The following is a 22033-nucleotide window of genomic DNA, read 5'->3' on the forward strand; positions in this document are numbered from 1 at the left end:
GGGAATTCAGGAGAAATCTCTTTACCCAGAGAGTGGTGAGAATATGGAAATCGATACCACAAGGAGTAGTCAAGATGAATAGTACAGATGCATTTCAGACTAGAGTACATGAGGAAGCAGGAACAGAAAGATATGAGGGTGAGATGAAGAGGGGCGGAGGAGGCTTGTGTGGGTCATAAACACCAGCAGAGACCCGTTGGGCCGAATGGCCTGTCTCTGTGTGTAAATTCTATGTCATTCTATATAAAGCCTTTAATCTGGAAAATTCCCAAGGTGTTTCACCGGGAGTAATGAAAGACAAAGGACCTGGGAGCTGATCACATTCCTTTAATTCACTGGGAGCTGATCCCATTCCTTTAATTCACTCTGACCTGATTGCTTTCCTATAATTGTTAACGATTCTTTCCCTCAAATCTGCCGTCATCACCCCTCTCCTCAAAAAACAATCCTCGACCCCACTGTGCTTCCAAGACCACCCCATCTGCAACCTCCCTTTCCTCTCAAGTCCTTGAATGTGCTGTCGGCTTCCAAATCCGTGCCCGTCTTTCTCGTAATTCCCAATCTGGTTTCCGCCCCTGCCACAGTACCGAAACGGGGGGGGGGGGGGGGGGGAATAATAATTATAGACAACTCTCTGACGCTCTGTGCAGTTGAAGCACTTCCTTTGGTGCCTGGCCCAATGTGGATGGTGAAAGAAGGGGTCAATACTGACAGTCGCAGGACTAGAATGTTTCCCAGGAGATCACATGGCTCCGGTTGAGGTGGAGTGTAGCATGTTTCAGTATAAGGGGTGTCGCAGTTGTGTGAGGAGGACTGGTTGGGCTGGGTGCTCTTTGTCTTTCCGTCACTGTTCATTGGTTTATATGTAACCTTCAGGGCTGCTGACCAAGGGCCGTGTGGCTCTTTGTCGGCCGGCGCGGACACAATGGGCCAAAATGGCCACCTTCTGCGCTGTAAATTTCTATGTTTCTTTGTTTTTGGTCTGGTAGATTCGCCAGTGTATTGCGATGGAAGCAATTGATGAAGCCGTTCTACCAGAGTCACAGAGAGGTTTTGAGATTGTGTGGGTGCGCTTAAGAGGTACAGAGAGCATAAGCCACTGTTGCAAATCTCACACCTGAACAGCCTTGGCTCTGGGTGGCTGAGCTGGAGCGGCAGAAGGTGCTGACGGAGTGAAAGTTGTGTCACGAACTTCAAACACAAAAAGGTGCGTGAGTACGGCGGTGTGCCCGGAGATTCGAGGACTGAGTAAAGGTTTTGTCGCAGACCTCACACCTGAACGGTTTCTCCCCAGTGTGCGTACGCTGGTGCACCCTGAGACTCGAGGAATTCATGAAGGCCTTGTTGCAAACCTCACAGCCGAACGGTTTCTCCCCGGTGTGTGCGCGCCGGTGCACCCGCAGGCTGGAAGCGTTCAGGAACGCTTTCTGGCACGTTTCACATCGGAACGGTTTCTCCCCTGTGTGGGTGCGCTGGTGCACCAGGAGGTAGGAGGAGTTGAAGAAAGCTCTGTTGCAAACCTCACACTTGAACGGCTTCTCCCCAGAGTGGGCGAGCTGGTGTTGCTGGAGGTGCACCAACTGGGTGTAAGCTTTGTCGCACACATGACATGCGAACGGTTTCTCCCCCGTGTGGGTGCGCTGGTGCACCCTCAGGCTCGACGACTGCGCAAAGGCTTTGTCGCACGCTTCACACCGGAACGGTTTCTCCCCCGTGTGGGTGCGCTGGTGCACCCGCAGGCTCGACGGGCTCACAAAGGCTTTGCCACAAACCTCGCACCGCAACGCTTTCTCCCCCATCTGCGGGCGCCCCTGGGCGTGCTGATGGCTGCGCTGGTGAATGCGCTGGTGTTTCAAGAGCAACACCGCCTCTGCGAAGGCTTTGCCACAAACCTCACACCCGAACGGTTTCTCCCCGGTGTGGGTGCGTTGGTGCACCAGGAGGGTGGAGGACTTTGCAAAAGCCTTCGCGCACACCTCACACCGGAACGGCTTCTCGCCCGTGTGGGCGCGCCGGTGCTCCACAAGGCAGGATGATCGTGTGAAGGCTCTCTCACAAAGCTCACACCGGAACGGCTTCTCGCCCGTGTGGATGCGCTGGTGTTGCAGGAGAGTCGACGATTGTGTAAAGGACTTCTCGCACACTTCACACCTGAACGGCTTTTCACCCGTGTGGATGCGCAGGTGGTTCACCAGGCCCGATGCCTGTGAAAAGGCCCAGCCACACACATGACACTTGAACGGCTTCTCCCCCATGTCGCTGCCCCGCTGTTACAGCAGGCACAACAACTGCACTAAGGCTTTGTCCAAAACCTCCCAGCTGAAATTCCTCTTGCCTGAATAGCTGCACCAACGAATCAGGAGGTCGTACAACGGTTTGAGACCCTTCTCACGCGCTTCAGTGTTTAACGGCCCCTCCCCTGTGTGGACGTGCCAGTGTTACGAGACTTGATGAAAGATTGAAGCCTTTCGCACAAAATTCACCACAATGGCTTCTCCCTCCGATGTGGACGTACCGACTGTAAAAGTCCCTGCTTTTAGAACCCGAGTAACTGCTAAAGGTTTCTGCACCTGCTGGAATAGGCAATCTGTCAGGGCCGGAACTCTGAAACTTTGGCTTTGAGGGATGTTTGATACTGTTGATCATCATCAGTTCTGGCGTATCAAAGTTCTCCTGACTGAATGGTTTTACTGTGGAGCTGTCACTTGAGTGATGGCCAGGATCGAGCAATGTTGTCTATTCTCCAAGTATTCTCTGTGCAAGGTAAGGTTTAATGCAGTGCATCTTTCTGTAAAACAAGAAAAACAAATTCATGTTTTTCCTCCAGTTCCCAATTTTTCTGATGAAGGTGCTGACACTTTCTGGAGACAGCCCGACATACTGGCCGGAATCTTCCCAGCCCTGTGAGTGCGGGTTTGGAGGAGGGCCCGCTGTCAACATGGCCCTGATTGTGGGCAGACACAGCAGGAGCGGAGAGAGACTGTCGAGGGACGTGATCGGGGCCCAGGGGAGGCGTGAGGTCAGGGCCAGGGGCCCAGAGGCAGCACGGGCCAGCCCACACTGCGATATGTGTGCACACTAGGTCCATGCAGCAGAGCAGGTCTCCAGTCGTCTTGGTTAACCCTTGCCACTGGACCAAGACCTAGCTCTGTCAAGCCTGTGTGGTGGCTGGTGTGCAACGGCCACCCCACGTTAAAAAAATCCACGCACAGGCATCTTCCACCCCTCAGGATGTAGTTCAGATCCTTCATTGAAACACCTGTGAACTCATCCTTTTTTGAGATGGAAGCAAGTCATCCTCGTTTCGAGGGACCGCCTATGATGATGATGATGATTGACAGTGGGTCAGTATCCCGACTCAGTGCAAGTTTCTCAATTGTCAGGTCGCTTCGGATATCAGACCCGACAGCAACGGCGGGCAGGTAATTAGCACCATTAAAAAGTACTTAAATGCTAGTTAAGATGCTTAAAAGCAGGCACTTACAATTATACCAACCTTTTGATTCGGGTTTCATGCCAGGTAAGTGGAGTCGGGTTCTCAGTGACTCTCCGTTACTTTGGCTAGCTGACAGCTGCAGAAGTGGTATAAAAGCTACCATTACACAGCTGTTCACTTTCCAATGTCAGAAGCTGAAGCCTTCAGGTTTTGGAAAAGATCTGTGAGCTGTATGCACTTTGGAAGTGTTTGCAGTGATCTCTCCATTCACTGTCACCTCTTTGGAGCAACCTCTCTCACCATTGACAGATTGCTTCTGTCATCTCAACCTCACCTGCCATCTATTCCAGAAGCATCATAAGAAATAGAAGTAGGAGTAGGCCAAACTAGTCAAACCCCTCATCTCCAGAATCAACCCAGTGAACCTTCTCTGAACTGCCACCAAAGCAAGTATATCCCTCCTTAATTATAGAGACCAAAATTGTACGCAGTACTCCAGGTGTGGCCTCACCAATACCCTGTACAGTTGGAGCAGGACTTCTCTGCTTTTATACGCTATACCCCTTGCAATGAAGGCCAACATTCATTTGTCCTCCTGATTACTTGCTGTACCTGCATACTAACTTTTTGTGTTTCATGCACGAGGACCCCCAGGTACCTCTGTACTGCAGCACTTGGCAATTTTTCTCCATTTAAATTATAATTTGCTTTTTTATTTTTTCTGCCAGAGTGGATAAGAATATAAGAAATAGGAACAGGAGTAAGCCATACGGCTCCTCGAGCCTGCTCCGCCATTCAATAAGATCATGGCTGATCTGATCATGGACTCGGCTCCCCTTATCCCCTTATCGTTTAAGAAACTGTCTATTTCTGTCTTAAAATGTATTTAATGTCCCAGCTTTCACAGCTCTCTGATGCAGCAAATTCCACAGATTTACAACCCTCAGAAAATAAATTTCTCCTCATCTCTGTTTTAAATGGGCTGCCTCTTATTCTAAGATCATGCCCTCTAGTTCTAGTCTCCCCCATCAGTGGAAACATCCTCTCTGCATCCACCTTGTCAAGCCCCCTCATAATCTTATACATTTCGATAATTATACTCCATCGACAAAATTTTTGCCCACTCACTTAGCCTGTCTATATCCCTTTGCAGATTTTTTATGTCCTCACAATTTGCTTTCCCAACCATCTTTGTATCATCAACAAACTTGCATTGATTACACTCGGCCCCTTCATCCAAATCATTAATATTGATTGTAAATAGTTGAGGACCCAGCACCGATCCCAGTGGCACCTGTAGTAGTTACTGTTTGCCAACCGGACAATGACCCATTTATCCCGAATCTCTTTTCTGTTAGTTAGCCAATCCTCTATCCATGCTAACCTCATGAACTTTTATCTCGTGCAGTAACCTTTTATGTGGCACCTTATCGAATGCCTTCTGGAAATCCAAACACACCACATCCACTGGTTCCCCTTTATCCACCCTGCTCGTTACATCCTCAAAGAACTCCAGCAAATTTGTCAAACATGATTTCCCTTTCATAAAACCATGCTGACTCTGCTTGACTGTATTATGATTTTCTAAATGTCCCGCTACTGTTTCCTTAATAATGGACTCCAGCATTTCACCAACAACAGATGTTAGGCTAACCAGTCTATAGTTTCCTGCTTTCTGTCTGCCTCCTTTTTTTTTTAAATAGGGGCGTTACATTTGCGATTTTCCAATCTGCTGGGACCTCCCCAGAATCCAAGGAATTTTGGTAGATTACAACCATTGCATCCACTATCTCTGCAGCCACTTCTTTTAAGACCCTAGGATGTAAGCCATCAGGTCCAGGGGACTTGTCCACCTTTTGTCCCATTATTTTACCGGGTACTTCTTCTTCAGTGATAGTGATTGTTTTAAGTTCGTCCCTTCCCATAGCCCCTTGATTATCCATTATTGGGATGTTTTTAGTGCCTTAAATTGTGTAGACCGATACAAAATATTTGTTCAAAGTCTCTGCCATTTTCCTATTCCCCATTATTACTACCCCAGTCTCATTCTCTAAGGGACCAACATTTACTTTAGCCACTCACTTCCTTTTTATATAACTGTAGAAACTCTTACTATTGGTGCACTTGAAAAAATCTCACCTTGGTCCTTGAATCCCACCACGATCAGCCCCAACACCAGAATCACTACCATCGACACGAACCTTCTCCACAATCACCTGATGCTTTACAGTACACAGGACATCAGCACGCGACCGCATTGCTGCCCAGGAGGCCACACTTATGTCACTTCGCGCTGTACACCCTGACTACCATATGATGCACCAGGTTGGCACCACCCCACTCCAGCTCCATAAAGCACCCCTGCAATGTCCAACCCATTCCTTTCACACTCATCACCATTGTGGGGGGCACCCTTATGTCTGACCATTCACTACACTTCCAAAGGTGAACACAAATCTGTCCAAGAACGCAAAGTCCTGAAAATAAAGATTTCAATGTTTGACAACAGATCAACGTTAACTATACATGAACATTGGCTAAAGGACCCAAGTGCCTATCCTTGTGTTGTTAGTCAGTATGATTGGATGAGAGTGAGGACGGCTCGTGAAATGGGGAACTGATAATGTAGATATAGAGAGAGAGGGATGGGTGGATGTGCTAGGTAAGTTGGTGTGAGAAAGGATGTGCAGGGGTAGGGTAGGGTAGAGAAGGCAGAGTGATGGGGATATGATGAGAGGCACAGCAGGATGATGTGGAGTGTGGTTTTGCAGTAACGTTTCGTGATCTGCTGAGGTCATTGAAAGGTTTGTGCCATTGCAGCCTGGTTCTCCTGACGACATCCCTGCTCGTGCCCTCCTGGGCAATGAATAACCAGGCTGCGTTGGTGTCCTGGGGAGGTCACTTCCGCCCATGGGAAGGGTAGAGGACCTCCCTGCGTGCAGTGACTCCCTCCATAAGCATCTGGAGGGAGTCGTGGGAGAGCCAGGGTGCAGCCATGCACCTCTGTACAGTGCTTCTCGGTGTTTTCAGCACCTCAATGCTGCAGGACACGGACAGAAGAACTGTCACAACCATTGTGGGCATGGTCCCTTTAAGGAAACCGGCTGGCCCCCTCATCAAATGACATCATCAGTCCGGTTTCCTCTCAATTGGCCGGGAAGCCCGCAGGGCGGGGCTTAACAAGCCCGATCCTGGGAAGATTCCGGAAAGAGAGCAGGCTCGAGTTGGGAGCGGGTTTTCAACACGCCACCTATCCCGGCCGCATTGATCCCGCCGCGTGTGGAGAAATCGCGGCCTAGGTGTCTAAATTATTCAACCAAGTCCCATACCGCCCTCACTTGCCACCCACACACACATGCACTCTTTCCAGCACAAATCACTGGATAACGATCAGGTCGTGGATACTCGGACTACTTTCTTTCACCCCCTCCCTAACTCGAGAGCCCCGAGATCCACTGCGGTGCCTCACCTGTATGGATCAACTCACTCTGTACAGACTGTGGAGTGACGCTGAATCATACCGTCCTGCAGAGCTCAGTAACCATGCAGTACCTGTACTCCCCTAATCCTTGCCTTTTCCACCTTCACACTGCACCTGGATGCTGTCTTCCCGTCTCCATCTCTTGCTCTTTATGTACCTCCAGCTCCCAGGCTTGGAGTGACCAGCCGAGAGCAGTTGACTGAAGGCAACAGGACAAAGTAGCCTCGGGTAGTGTACAAATGGCCAGTTATTTACAAACTTTGAATTTAAGAGTACGGTAGCCGAGTTGTTGCCAATAGTGGGAGCACATTTGCCTCTGAGTCAGAAGGTTGTGGGTTCAAGCCCCAGTCCCAGTCGGTGCACCATCTCCGCACTGAATGCGGCCCGGCAGCGCGGCTGCCCTTAAAGGGGAGGGCCCAACTGCCGCGGCTGCAATGGAAACATTTTTGCCAGCTGACTTGCCGATCGGCCGGCAAAATACTGCCTCCCCCCCGCCCCCCCCCCCCCCCCCCCCCGGTTTGGCCGGGCCGCCAACGGGCAGCCTGGCACCTCCCTCTTGGATGCCAGGTTGCTGGCCTGGCCAAAACCCTCCCTGGTGGCCCAGAGGCCAAAGCAAAAAAAAATGATAGATTTCCTCCCCTTTAACGCGCTGTGACATCACCACCACTCCACCACTGATTGACCGCGGCGGAGGCCTCGATCAATCTATTTTCAGACACTCCAGCCTGGCTTTGAATCTAAGGCCCACTCCCATTATGATCCATTTCCTGTAGGATTTGGAAAAATTGTCAAAGTCCTGAAAATGGATCTACTTACTGTACCAAGAGTTCCATTGATAAGTACCACTCCAAAACTCATAGCCGCACCAGCTTTCTGCTGCACCTGAAGTTCAGCTCCTTGATCTACTCTGAATGAACAGAGTCAATATGAAGGAGCTGAAACTCAAGTCAAAAGTGATTCACTTTTGTCACTTTCCAATAGATGACTTCCTTCACACAATTGAACAGAGTCACTTGTGCCCGTCAGATGCATCAGAGCCATGAGCTCTTCAGAACAACTTTAACTGGCCGGGCAGGGTCTGTGTAGAGCTCAATAAAAGCAATCCTCACAGGTTGCTGGCTTGGCCAACCTGGTTTAAGAACACAAGAACATAAGAAATAGGAGCAGGAGTAGGCCATTTGGCCCCACGAGCCTGCTCCGTCATTCAATAAGATCATGGCTGATCTGATCATGGACTCAGCTCCACTTCCCTGCCCGCTCCCCATAACCCTTTATTCCCTTATCGCTCAAAAACCTGTCTATCTCCATCTTAAATATAATCAATGACCCATCCTCCACTTAGCCTGTCTATATCCCTTTGTAGATTTTTTGTGTCCTCCTCACAATTTGGTTTCATCAGCAAACTTGGCTACATAACACTCGGTCCCTTCATCCATGTCATTAATATAGATTGTAAATAGTTGAGGCCCCAGCACCGATCCCTGTAGCACCCCACTAGTTACTATTTGCCAGCCGGAAAATGACCCATTTATCACGACTCTCTGATTTCTGTTAGTTAGCCAATCCTCTTTCCATGCTAATATATTACCGCCAACCCCGTGAGCTTTTATCTTGTGCAGTAACCTCTTGTTCAGAAGGCACCTTATCGAATGCCTTCTGGAAATCCAAATACACCACATCCACTGGTTCCCCCTTATCCACCCTGCTCGTTACATCAAACAACTCCAGAAAATTTGTCAAACATGATTTCCCTTTCATAAAAGCATGTTGACTCTGCTTGATTGAATCATGCTTTTCCAAATGTCCCGCTACTGCTTCCTTAATAATGGATTCCAGCATTTTCCCAACGACAGATGTTGGGCTAACTGGTCTATAGTTTCCAGCTAAATTCTATGTTCAGCTTAGATTTGTTTAGGGTGCAGCTACACGGCAAGAATTTGGAAATAAGCCACGGTAATATAGCCTCATGCTCCCAGGAATGCACCGGCCTGATCCTGTTTTAGTACGACGTTATGTAGTGATGGGCATCCTCCTTAACCCAATCAGATCATCAGGTTCCCCCACCCAAACGGTACCCACCATACAGCACTTTGGCTGTGCACAGCAGGAATATTTCTACCTTCACTGTTCGCCTAATTTTTTGCAAGCTTGGCAGTTCATCAATGACAGAGATCATACCAAATCTATTTCAATACAGCAATAGCATTTGCGTTCTACGACCCTCAACTAGGCACCGTATTGAGCAGTCACTGGAATGTGGCTGATGTATTTTTCCATGCCAAAAAGTGTAATTACAAACTCATGGAAAATTGGAACATGCTACTGCTTCCTTACTCAGCAGAACCTGTCAATGAGCTTTGGTCAGGTTGACAGTTGCCAAGTACTTGAGCTCCCCAGCGTTGCAAGGATCTGCTTGTGTGACTCAAGATATTTTCCAGGCAAAACCCTGTGTTTTTTTAAAAACTTTTCTTGCAATGAGTACCAAGAGTGAAGCCCAAGGACTCTAAAGGATCAATGACCCCGAACTCCTAACATCTCCTGCACTTCTTTCTCCCTTGGTGTGTTCCTGAGGCTATTTGGGAATCTATACGTACATTGGCAGATGACATTTCACTGACCCGGTCCATGATGTCCACCACTTCCTCTATGCAGCCAGGTTGTCCAAGATCATGGGATGAAAAGTCAAACTACTTGCCAGTGTGCTGCCTCTGCTATAGGCATGATTCCCCATCACTCGCGAACAGGACTTTATTGCTCTTACACTGTTGTGGCTTTGCTCTGCTTTCAGCCATTTCCAGTCTTTGGTCAAATTGGTTTCTGATCTCTTGGACTTCTCGGAACATCGAGACTATGTCTCTGCACTGGACTACACTGGATTACACCACTGCGTCTCTGCACTGGATTACACCACTGCGTCTCTGCACTGGACTACACCACTGCATCTCTGCACTGGATTACACCACTGCATCTCTGCACTGGACTACACCACTGCATCTCTGCACTGGATTACACCACTGCGTCTCTGCACTGGATTACACCACTGCGTCTCTGCACTGGATTACACCACTGCGTCTCTGCACTGGACTACACCTGCTGTTTCTCCATCTCTGCTGATAAGGTTTTATTATTCCTTTTAGCTGTATTTGACGCTCTGCTGGTTCTAGGCAGCAGCTACTGCTTCACGCATTCTGTCGGTTTTCAACTTAGCTGGTCGCTGGCTGTGGTTTTTACTTTTTCTCCGCTGCTTTGATCAACGGCGATCGACAAACTTGCGCTAACGTTGTCATCACTTTCCTGCACTTGCTACCGACTCTCCTTCCTATGGCAACAACCTCGAACTCCCTACACTTCAAATAGCGTCTGGACGTCACTCGCCTGCTTTGGACAGCGGTTCGTCAATGCTCCGTTCCAGCCCCATCCTGCTCATGTTGGCTTTGTCCTTCCATGGGACCTCTGACTTTGACCCTGGTTTCTCTACTATTGTATCCCATTAACTACTACATTTAACCAGGCCGATGTAACCCGAGCTTTTCCCGTGTCCATTCACGTGCGCATTTTGGCTGCCGCTTTGGACCCAGACATTCAATACTTTCCACTTTCCTCCTCTTTCCTTTTCTCTCTACCCCACCCTGACTGTTCTCTCCTGTCGCCATGCCTTCTTTCATCTCTCTTCTCTCAGAAATCTCTACCCCAATCCTTCATTACTCTTCGACCTTCCTACTCTCCTTCCTGTCCCAGGCTTGACTCCCTCCTAGATAAGCCTACAGCTTCCCTCTGTGCCTCTTTTGGCATCCTACGGAGGGGCCCATTGAGGGACTCATCGCTGCTTGCTTACGAGCAGCAACCCCAACTGTCCCAACCTGCTCTCTCGCTGACCTTCCCGCTCAGAATGCCCACTGGGGGATAATCTTGCCAATCTCTTCCCCTTCCAACTCACCCCGCCACTGCCAACCCTGTGGACGCTGGCAGTGGATCAGCCATCATCGACCCACTTAGGTGATGACACCTAACCCTTAATTGAAGCGGCAGGTCGGGGCCATAACAGGAGCGGCGTGCAGCGGCCCCTGGACAGCATGGTGGCCCCGACCTGCGAGAGACCATCACCGGCAGGCCAGGGCAATAACAGGAGCATGCCACTACAAGGTACAGCATGAGCCAGTCAGAGAGGGTGATGGCAGCGAAGAGGGCAACTGGATTGGACGTCATCATAATCCAGGTCGGTGATTGGAGCATGGGCAGGTAGAGCAGGAGCGGCGAGGTCAGGGCGAAGGAGCGGTGAGAGATGGTAGAGCGACGTGATCGGGGCCCAGGAGAGGCAAGAGTTCGGGATCCAGAAGAGGCGAATGCCCAGGGGCAGCACGGGCCAGCCCACACTGCAATATGTGTGCGCGCACTAGACCCGTGCAGCAGAACTGGTCTCCAGTTAGTCTTGGTTAATCCTTGCCACTGGATCAAGGCCTAGCTCTGTCAAGCCCGTGTGGTGGCTGATGTACAACAGCCACCACACGTTAAAAAATCCACACACAGGCATCTTCCACCCTTCAACATGTAGATCGGAATCCGGAATATCAGGTCCCTCATTGTAACACCTGTGAACTCATCCCTTTTTGGCGTGGAAGCAAGTCATCGTCGATACGAGGGACCGTCTAAGAAATGAAGCCTCCCCGCAAGGCTATACTTTCCCTCACTTGCCCCGCTCAACAACAATGACTTGTATTTAGCACCTTTAGCATAGTATTATGTCCCAATTTGAGGCCAATTCACTAAATATATTCAAAAAGGAGTTAGATGAGGTCCTTACTGCTAGGGGGATCAAGGGGTATGGCGAGAAAGCAGGAATGGGGTACTGAAGTTGAATGTTCAGCCATGAACTCATTGAATGGCGGTGCAGGCTAGAAGGGCCGAATGGCCTACTCCTGCACCTATTTTCTATGTTTCTATGTTTCTATGTTAAGTCACTTTACAGGAGTGTTATAAGAAAACAAAATTGACACCGAGCCAGATAAGAAGAAATTACGGCAGATAACCAAAAGCTTGGTCATAGAGGTAGGTTTTAAGGAGTGTCTTGAAGGAGGAACGAGAGGTAGAGAGGCGGAGATGTTTAGGGAGGGAGTTCCAGAGCTTAGGGCCCAGGCAGCTGAAGGCATGGTCACTGATGGTTGAGCAGTTATAATCAGGGATGCTCAAAAGAGCAGAATTTAAGGAGTGCAGATATCTTGGGGGGTTGTGAGGCTGAAGGAGATTACAGAGATAGGGAGGGACGAGGCCAAGGAGGGATTTGTTAACAAGGATGAGAATTTTGAAATCAAGGCGTTGTTTAACCAGGAACCAATGTAGGTCAGTGAGCACAGGGGCGATGGGTGGGCGGGACTTGGTGCAAGTTAGGACACGGGCTGCCGAGTTTTGGATCACCTCGAGTTTAGGCAGGGTAGAATGTGGGAGGACAGCCAGGGGAGCATTGGAATAGTCAAGTCCAGAGATAACAAAGGCATAGATGAGGGTTTCAGTAGCGGACAAGCTGAGGCAAAGAAAGTGATTGTGTTGCTTCCAGTGAGGTGAAACAAGCTCAATGCTCACTGGGAAGGTCCAAATACTATGGTGGAGAAATGCAGTGATATAAATTACTACAAAGAAAGACTTGCATTTATATAGCGCCCTTTATGACCATCGGACGTCTCAAAGCACTTTACAGCCAATGAAATACTTTTGCAGTGTAGTCACTGTTGTAAGGGCAGAGACGAGCGATGTTACAGAGGTGGAAAAAGGCGGTCTTAGTTATGCTGCGGATATGTAGTCGAATGCTAATTACAGGGTCAAATATGACACCAAAGTTGCAGACAGTGTGGCTCAGCCTCAGACAGAAGTTGGGGAGAGGACTTGAGTTGGTGGTTAGGGAACGGAGTTTGTGGCGGGACCAAAAACAATGGCTTCAGTCTTCTGAAGCCTAAGTGTGTGGGTAAAAATTTGGCAGATGGAGTATAACGTGGGAATATATGAGGTTATCCACATTGGTAGAAAAAATAGAAAAGCAAATTATAATTTAAATGGAGAAAAATTGCAAAGTGCTGCAGTACAGAGGGACCTGGGGGTCCTTGTGCATGAAACACAAAAAGTTAGTATGCAGGTACAGCAATTGATCAGGAAGGCAAATGGAATGTTGGCCTTTATTGCAAGGGGGATAGAGTATAAAAGCAGAGAAGTCCTGCTACAACTGTACAGGGTATTGGTGAGGCTACACCTGGAGTACTGCGTACAGTTTTGGTCTCCGTATTTAAGGAAGGATATACTTGCATTGGAGGCTGTACAGAGAAGATTCACTGGATTGATTCTGGAGGTGAGGGGTTTAACTTATGAAGATAGGTTGTGTAGGTTGGGCCTATACTCATTGGAGTTCAGAAGAATGAGAGAAGATCTTATCGAAACATATAAGGTACTGAGGGGGCTTGACAAGGTGGATGCAGAGAGGATGTTTCCACTTATAGGGGAAACTAAAACTAGGGGACATAGTCTCAGAATAAGGGACCGCCCATTTAAAACTGAGATGAGGAGGAATTTCTTCTCAGAGGGTTGTAAATCTGTGGCGTTCTCTGCCCCAGAGAGCTGTGGAGAATGGGTCATTGAATATATTTAAGGCGGAGATAGACAGATTTTTGAACGATAAGGAAATAAGGGGTTATGGGGAGTGGGCAGGAAAGTGGAGCGGAGTCCATGATCAGATCAGCCATGATCTTATTAAATGGTGGAGCAGGCTCGAGGGGCCAGGTGGCCTACTTCTGCTCCCATTTCTTATGTTCTCAATATTTAATTGGGGAAAATTTCTGCTCATCCAGAACTGAATGTCGGACAAGCAGTCTGACAATTTAGAGACCGTGGAGGGGTCGAGAGAAGTGGTAGTGAGGTAGAGTTGGGTGTCAGTGTACATGTGGAAACTGATGCTGTGTTTTCGTATGATGCTTGTATCAGCATCTTGGAAAAGGTAGGGGAAGGCTGCAAAGTCCAAGAGGACGTCGTTTGACAGCCACGGAAGAGCAAGAGGCAGCGGGCAATCCTCATAGGGGACTCAATCATCAGGCACACAGACAGCATCCTGTGTGGAGGTAAGCCTCTGTCAAGAGCAGTCTTCTGTTTTCCAGGGGCCAAGGTAGCTGATCTCCGGGATCGTGTGGATGAACTGATGAAAGGTCAGTGTAAATATACTGTAGGGGGTTTACATATTGGAACTAACGATATCATGGATAGAAGTCCATTTGTTTTGCAGGATTCCTACAAAAGCCTCATAGATGTCCTTCAGCAAAGGGGTACAAGGGTAGCAGTGTCTGGGCTATTTATTACCAGTCATGTCCAGATCGATGGAGAGGAATAGCTGAATCGTGGGATTTAACAGCTGTCTTTGGGATCTCTGCAAAAAGCAGCTTCAATTCATCGATAATTGGGAGTGTTTGCTGGACAAGGCAAGTTGTTTCGGAGGGACAGTTTCCATCTTAACTTCTTGGGAGCTAAAAGGCTGGCAGAGGTTGTTGTGCATGCTTTCAGAAAGCATTTAAACTAAATCAGCAAGGGAATAGTGTAGGCAAGTTCAAAGTTAGCCTTACTGCACATGACAATTACATAGATGCTAAGCATGAATTTAAGCCAGGTAGCAAGCAAACAAGAATTAATAACTAAGAAATTAGATGGGGCCTTTAAATTGCTTTTATATAAATGCAAGGAGTGTTAAAAGCAAATTGTTAGAATTGAAATCCTGTGCTGTGTTGGAGAATTTAGACACGGTATATTTCTGAGACATGGCTAGATGGAAATGATACGGCAGAAATTCACCTAAAGGGCTACAAGGGTTTCAGAAAGGATAGAGTAGGCCAAAGGGGAGGTGTGGTTGCTGCTTTTTATCAGTGAGACTCTAACAGCTAGAGAGAGACTTGATGTTACCTCATCAGGCTCAGCTGAGGCTATCTGGGTTCAAGTGGACCCAGCTCACGGGCAGGGATTCATTATCGGTAATTGTTATAGGCTCCCAGGTCAGATACTTGAACATGATGTGTTATTATGGAAACAGATCACTAATGCTTTTAATATAAAATGCCACCTTTGTCTGGTGGGTGATTTTAATTTTCCTGGCATTCAGTGACATGATGGTTTACCTGCTGTTGTGGTGGGAAGTACAGCTGAAAGATTTACTGAAAATATACAAGACTGTTTCCTGACTCAACATGTTAATGAAGTAACTAGGGATAATTATATATTAGATCTGGTGTTTAGTACTTTAGGAGGTATCAGGCCTCCATGTGGGGGAACATCTGGGCAACAGTAACCACAACATTATACGGTTCCAATTGGCTGGGAGAAGTAAAGTTACTGAGAACCTGCAACTCGTACCAGGTTTCAGAAGAGCAAACTTCTCTATAATGGCAGATGACTTGAAATGGTTAAATTGACGAACCCTCCTTGGTGATGATGAGACCGATGTTGCATATAAATTGAAAGTTTTTAAGAACAAGATTAAAAATGAGGAAAACAAACATGAACCCAAAATCAAAAGGAGGAAATGTGGTAAGAGAAAGCCAAGGTGGCTGACTGGTTATGTACAAAGATAAATAAGATGTAAACAGAAATGGTTCTATAAATTATAAACATTTAATACTCAAATAAACAGGGTTGAACATAAGTAACAACTAAAGAAAACGGAGGCTGCTATAAGATCAGCAAAATGGCTAATGGAAAAAAGGATTGTAGACAATGGTGGCAGTACTGGGAAGAGTTTTTTAGTCATGTGAAGAGTTCGAGAACTATCAAAGACTGTACTGGGCCACTGAAAGGTGTTCAAGGACAGGTGACAAAGGACTCACTAGGTATGCCGGAATTATTAAATGAGTACTTTGCATCTGTCTTCACCCTTGAAGATGATGCTCGAACATTGGAATTTAATAATACTAGTTTTGTTAGTAACAGTAACATAGATAAACATATTGTTTTGGAAATAATTAAGAACTTGAAAATAGGTAGAGCAGCCGGGCCGGATGATATCCACCTGAGGGTTCTCCGGATGATGGGACGTGCTGTGCGAGCCCCTGGCCTGTATGTTTAATAACTCACTGCATTCTGGATTGGTTGCTACAGATTGGAAGGAGGCGAATGTTGTCCCCATTTTAAAAAAAGGCAACAAGACAGACCCAGGTAACTATAGGCCCATCAGTTTAATATCAGTAATAGGTAAGATGCTTGAAGGAATCAAGGGATGCAATATATGAATACTTGGATAGGGAGAGACATATTAGGGACACTTAACATGGCTTAATAAAAAGAGATCCTGTCTCACAAATCTCATTGTATTTTTTGAAAAAGTTACAAAGTTTCTGGATGAGGGAAGCCCAGTAGACATTGTCTACTTAGATTTCCAAAAAGCTTTTGATGAGAGGCTTCTCTATAAGATCGGAGCCTCTGATATTAGTGGAAATATATTGAGTTGGATTCAGAACTGGCTGGCAGGACACAGGCAAAAAGTAGTTATAGATGAATTTGGATCTGTTTTCAGACCGGTCACCATGGTCTCCTGTGGTATCGGTGTTGGGACCGTTGCTTTTTACTATTTTTATTAATGATCTGGATTTTGGGGTTAGTGGCACAATTTGCAAATTTGCAGATGAAGCCAAGATCTGTGCGAGTGTTACAACTGTAGAAGATGCTCGTCTGCTTCGGGCAAATCTTAATGTGTTGGGAGATTGGGCTCAAGACTGGAATGTGATGTATCACTTCGATTAGTGCAGTGTTATGCATGTGGGCAGGGCAAATGCTCAACATTCATACACCCTCCAGGGAAAAGGTATTAAAGATGGTGGAGATAGAAAGAGACTTGGGCATTCTAGTGCATATATCCTTAAAGGTACATGAGCAATGCCATGCAGCGATAGCGAGAGCAAATAGGGTGTTGGGGTGCATCCATAGGACAATTGAGTACAAGATGAGGCGTACTGTTTTGTCCTTGTACAACACCTTAGTCAGGCTACACTTGGAATATTGTGTCCAGTTTTGGTCTCCTCACATGGTGGGTGATATTGAGGCTCTGGAAAGGGTGCAGAATAGGGCCACTAGACTAATTCCAAGTCTAAAGCATCTTAGTTATCAAGATTTTCATAGCTTAGAGCAGCGTAGACTTAGGGGGATTTGATTGAGGTTTATAAGATAATGAAGGGAATAGACAGTGTTCCAGCTGACAATGTGTTTCAATTAAATAGGTTAGGCAGGACCAGGGGCACAAATTTAAGTTGTATGGGGCTAGATCTAGGTTAGACATCAGGAGGTGGTTCTTTTCCCAGAGAATAGTAGACCTCTGGAACAAGCTGCTGTTTCATGTGGTGAATGCAGACTCACTGAATTCCTTCAAGCGAAAGCTGGATTTGTTTCTGGCTGGGACGGAGATCACCTCTTATAGAAGGTAGGTACTGCAGGGAATTCAAGGCCAGAGTGATCTCCTGGACTAGTTTCAATTGCCTAGATGGGTCGGAGAGGAATTTCCCAGATTTCTTTTCCCCAAATTGGCCTGGGTTTATCATCTTTTTTTGCCTCTCCCTGGAGATCATATAGTTTTGGGTAGGGTGGAGTGTATATGTTGTGATACACAAGGTATCATAATTGTGTGGGACAGGCTCGATGGACCAGATGGTCTTTACCTGTCCGTCATTGTTCACATGTTCGTACGCAACTGCCCCCGCTTCCCGAGATGTCTGTGCTGCTCTAATTCTGCCCTCGAGCATCCCTAATTATAATCGCTCAGCCATTGAGCCTTCTGTTGCCGAGGTCCCAAACTCTAGGATTCGCTCTCTGCCTCTCTTTCTTCCTTCAAGGTGCTCCTTAAAACCTACCTCTATGACCAAGCTTTTGGCCACCTGCCGTAATTTCTGCTCGTGTGGCTCAGTGTCAAATTTGTTTGGCTCATAATTCTTCTGTGAAGCACTTTAGGCTGTTTCACTACCTTAAAGATGCTATATAAATATAAGTTGTTATTTCTGCAGCTACTGATTTGCTAAATTACATCCTCTCCACCACCTTTGATGCCCTTGTCCCCACTAAAATCATTACACTCTCTCATCCTCGTCATTGCCCCTGCTACACCCCTCATCTCCGCTACCATAAGTTCAAGTGATGCAGACTTGAACATCTATGGCGGACAACTGGTTTAACCATCCATCACCAGATATGGCTAGATCATATGTCGGATCTTGCTCGCCATCACTAAAACTGTCCACTATTCAAAAGATCATCCAGGAAGACAAGGGCAACACCAGGCTTTTCTTCTCCACCAGTAACCCTTTCCTCAAACCATCCTCCCCTGCCTCCTCCTCCAATAATAAATGTGAGGAGGTCATGGACTTTTTTTGTGAAAAAGATCGAGAACATCGTTCAACTGCCTCTGCTACTTCCCTCCCTTCACCTAATCCACCGGTTCCTTCCTTCCTCTCCGTTTTCCTCCTGCCCTAACCCGAAATGTTCATATTTTTCTCGATGTCTGCCCTTGCTCAAAGCCTCCTTGATAAAATGCAACATCCCCACCGCCACCTGGGAGTCCCTGGCCAAAGTCCGCCCTAAGTGGAGGAAGTGCATCCGGGAGGGCGCTGTGCACCTCGAGTCTTGTCGCCAAGAGCATGCAGAAACTAAGCGCAGGTAGCGGAAGGAGCGTGCGGCAAACCAGACACCCCACCCACCCTTTCCTTCAACCACTGTCTGTCCCACCTGTGACAGAGACTGTAATTCCCGTATTGGACTGTTCAGTCACTGGAGAACTCATTTTAAGAGTGCAAGCAAGTCTTCCTCGATTTCGAGGGACTGCCTATGATGATGATATTTTTCTAGCTTCTCTCCTAGCTCCACTCTTGCCATTTCAAAGCTCATCTTGTGAACGAGACCAACTTCCTGTTCCCTCCACCCTATTCCTACTAAACTGCTGACCACCCAGCTTCCCTTCCTGGCTCCCATGTTAGCGGATATTGTTAACGGTTCCTCTCCCCTTCAAATCTGCCTTCATCACCCCCATCCTCAAAAAACCAACTCCTTAACCCCTCCGTCCTTGCAAACTACTGCCCTATCTCCAACCTCCCCTTCCTCTCCAAAGTCCTTGAACAGGTTTTCGCCTCCCAAATCCATGCCCATCATTCCCAGAACTCCTTGTTTGAATCCCTCCAATCAGGCTTCCGCCCTGTCACAGTACCGAGACGGCTCTTACGTAGATCAGAAATGACATCGGAATTGACTGCGACAAAGATTAACTATCCCGTTTTGTCCTTCTCAATCTGTCTGCAGCTTTTGAAACAGTTGACGACAAAATTCTGCTCCAACGCCTCTCCATCGTTGTACAGCTGAATGGGTCTGCACTCCTCTGGTTCCACTACCATCTTTCCAGCCATAACCTTTGAATCACCTGCAATGGCTTCTCTTCCCGCTCCAGCACCGTCACCTCTGGTGTCCCCAGGGATCTATCCTTGGCCCCCTCCTATTTCTTATCTACATGCTGCCCCTCAGTGACACCATCCGGCAGCATTGCATGAGTTTTCACATGTACGCTGATGATATCCAGCTCTACCTCTCCTCCACCTCTCTCGAACCCTCCACCATCGCTATACTCTCAGGCTGCTTGTCCGACATCCAGCATTGGACAAATTTGCTGGAATTCTTTGAGGATGTAACGAACAGGGTGGATAAAGGGGAACCAGTGGATTTTGTGTATTTGGACTTCCAGAAGGCATTTGACAAGGAGCCACTAAAAGGGTACTGCACAAGATAAAAGTTCACGGGGTTGGGGGTAAAATATTAGCATGGATAGAGGATTGGCTAACAGAAAACAGAGAGTCGGGATAATAGTTCATTCTCGGATTGGCAATCAGTAACCAGTGGGGTGCCGCAGGGATCAGTGCTGGGACCCCAACTATTTATAATCTGTATTAACGACTTGGAAGAAGGGCCCGAGTGTAACGTAGCCAAGTTTGCTGATAATACAAAGATGGGAGGAAAAGCAATGTGTGAGGAGGTCATAAAATATCTGTAAAAGGACACAGACAGGCTAAGTGAGTGGGCAAAAAATTGGCAGATGGAGTATAATGTTGGAAAGTGTGAGGTCATGCACTTTGGCAGAAAAAAATCAAAGAGCAAGTTATTATTTAAATGGAGAAAGATTGCAAAGTGCTGCAGTACAGCAGGACCTGGGGATACTTGTGCATGAAACACAAAAGGTTGGTATGCAGGGACAGCAAGTAATCAGGAAGACCAATGGTATCTTGGCCTTTATTGCAAAGGCGATGGAGTATAAAAGCAGGGAAGTCTTGCTACAGTTGTACTGGTGAGGCCACACCTGGAGTACTGCGTGCAGTTTTGGCTTCCATATTTACAAAAGGACATACTTGCTTTGGAGGCAGTTCAGAGAAGGTTCACACGGTTGATTCTGGAGATTAGGGGGTTGATTTATGAAGAAAAGTTGAGTAGGTTGGGTCTCTACTCATTGGAATTCAGAAGAGCGAGAGGTGATCTTATCAAAACGTATAAGATTACGAGGGTTTGACAAGGTGGCTGCAGAGAGGATGTTTCCACTGATAGGGGAGACTAGAACTAGAGGGTATAATCTTAGAATATGGGGCCACCCATTTAAAACTGAGATGAGGAGAAAATTCTTCACTCAGAGAGTGATTAACCTTTGGAATTCTCTACCACAGAAAGTTGTTGAGGACAGTTCGTTAGATATATTCAAAAGGGAGTTAGATATGGCCCTTACGGCCAAAGGGATTAAGGGTATGGAGAGAAAGCAGGAAAGGGGTACTGAGGTTGAATGATCAGCCACGATCTTATTGAATGGTGATGCAGGCTCGAAGGACCGAATACCCTACTCCTGCACCTATTTTTTATGTTTCTATGTTATGTTCTTATTTCCCACATTACAACAGTGACTACACTCCCAAAGCTCATTGGCTGTAAAGTGCTTCGAGACGTCCGGATGGTCGTGGAAGGCACTTAATAAATGTAAGTCTTTCTTTCTTTGTAGTAATTTATATCACTGCATTTCTCCACCTTAGTATTTGGACCTTCCCAGTGAGCCTGGAGCTTGTCTCACCTCACCGGAAGCAACATTACTCTCAGGCTGATCCAGCTGTCTCAGGTCTTAGTGTTATGGTTGTCCCACAGTTTGTGCCAGCTCAGCTATTTCTAATTTTAGTTCAAATATACTAGATTAAACTGAACATTTTTCAGAGAATGAAGCTGGTTTTAACTCGAATGGATAATGCCAGAATTAAAGGGACCATAGGGCTAGGCTCGCCCTGGTTATAAACAGATGTATTTACAGTAAACTAGACAGTATCAGACTTCCCTGCACAGCAGGACTCCTCACAGAGAAATATCTCACTGAAAATGGATTCCCCTCACAGGCAGGACACTGCAAGAATCCTCAGACCCTGTGTACCTCCCAGATAATCACACCTCACCTTCCCATTTTCAGCATTGACTCCTGAACAAAACCCAGCCTGTAAATCAGGAGAGAAATGCTGTGTACAAATCCCAGCTTCCAGTAAACACCTTCAATATCCAACATTCAGCCCCAGCCTGTCAGTGCAGCACAAAGCAGGGAGTAAACAGGCCAGTCAGCTGGATCCTCTCACACAGCACAAGGGGCATTTCTGTCCCCTTCCTGTTCCCCCACAGGATAATCAGACTGCTCTGAACATTAATGGGTGTTTCACTGTATAAAGTCAGTACAGACCTCATTCCCCGATCACCCACTCCACGGCTCTCACTTTGATTGCAGACCCAGGCAGGAACTGAAGCTGCGGCAATGAAAGGAGAGAAGAAAGCCACGGCTCGGCTGGGCTGGACTGGGCTGTGCGCACTTTCCCGATTGCCACGCGAAACAGCCAAGCAGAGCCTGCACTCCGTGCGGCCGCAGCGCTTTGTGAATCTTTGATCACAGGCGCTAACCAATCAGGGCCTGCATCTGGCCAGAAACTAACACATTTCACAGAATCACACTTCTCTGTCAATCAGACAGCGTTGGGAGCGGGACTTCCGCTTCACAGTCACACTATTGCAACTTTAAAACTGAAAAATAGCCATTGCATTACAGGGAAAATCTCAAACTCTAATAA

General features: G+C 47.2%; 1 protein-coding gene across 2 annotated transcripts; it reads right to left on the reverse strand.

Annotated features, from left to right (window-relative positions):
* Positions 1-600: 600 nt before the first annotated feature.
* Positions 601-21685, reverse strand: LOC139229860 (zinc finger protein ZFP2-like). Of its 2 annotated transcripts, none has more exons than XM_070861490.1 (2): positions 21652-21685; positions 601-2788 (listed from the first exon to the last, which is right to left on the reverse strand). In XM_070861490.1, exon 2 carries the CDS (start codon positions 2253-2255, stop codon positions 1194-1196), a length of 1062 nt encoding a protein of 353 aa, XP_070717591.1. In that variant the 5' UTR covers positions 2256-2788; positions 21652-21685; the 3' UTR covers positions 601-1193. The 2 variants fall into 2 exon arrangements, with proteins under 2 accessions (XP_070717591.1, XP_070717589.1); XM_070861488.1 differs by lacking the exon at positions 21652-21685 and adding an exon at positions 6906-7329.
* Between the last annotated feature and the right edge of the window lie 348 nt (positions 21686-22033).

This window comes from Pristiophorus japonicus, chromosome 19 (assembly GCF_044704955.1).
Source record: "Pristiophorus japonicus isolate sPriJap1 chromosome 19, sPriJap1.hap1, whole genome shotgun sequence".
In the NCBI taxonomy this organism is placed as follows: Eukaryota; Metazoa; Chordata; class Chondrichthyes; family Pristiophoridae; genus Pristiophorus; species Pristiophorus japonicus.

Coding starts and splice junctions, on each gene's coding strand:
- LOC139229860 (XM_070861490.1), bottom strand. CDS start 2,255: ATGGGGGAGAAGCCGTTCAAGTGTCATGTGTGTGGCTGGGCCTTTTCA.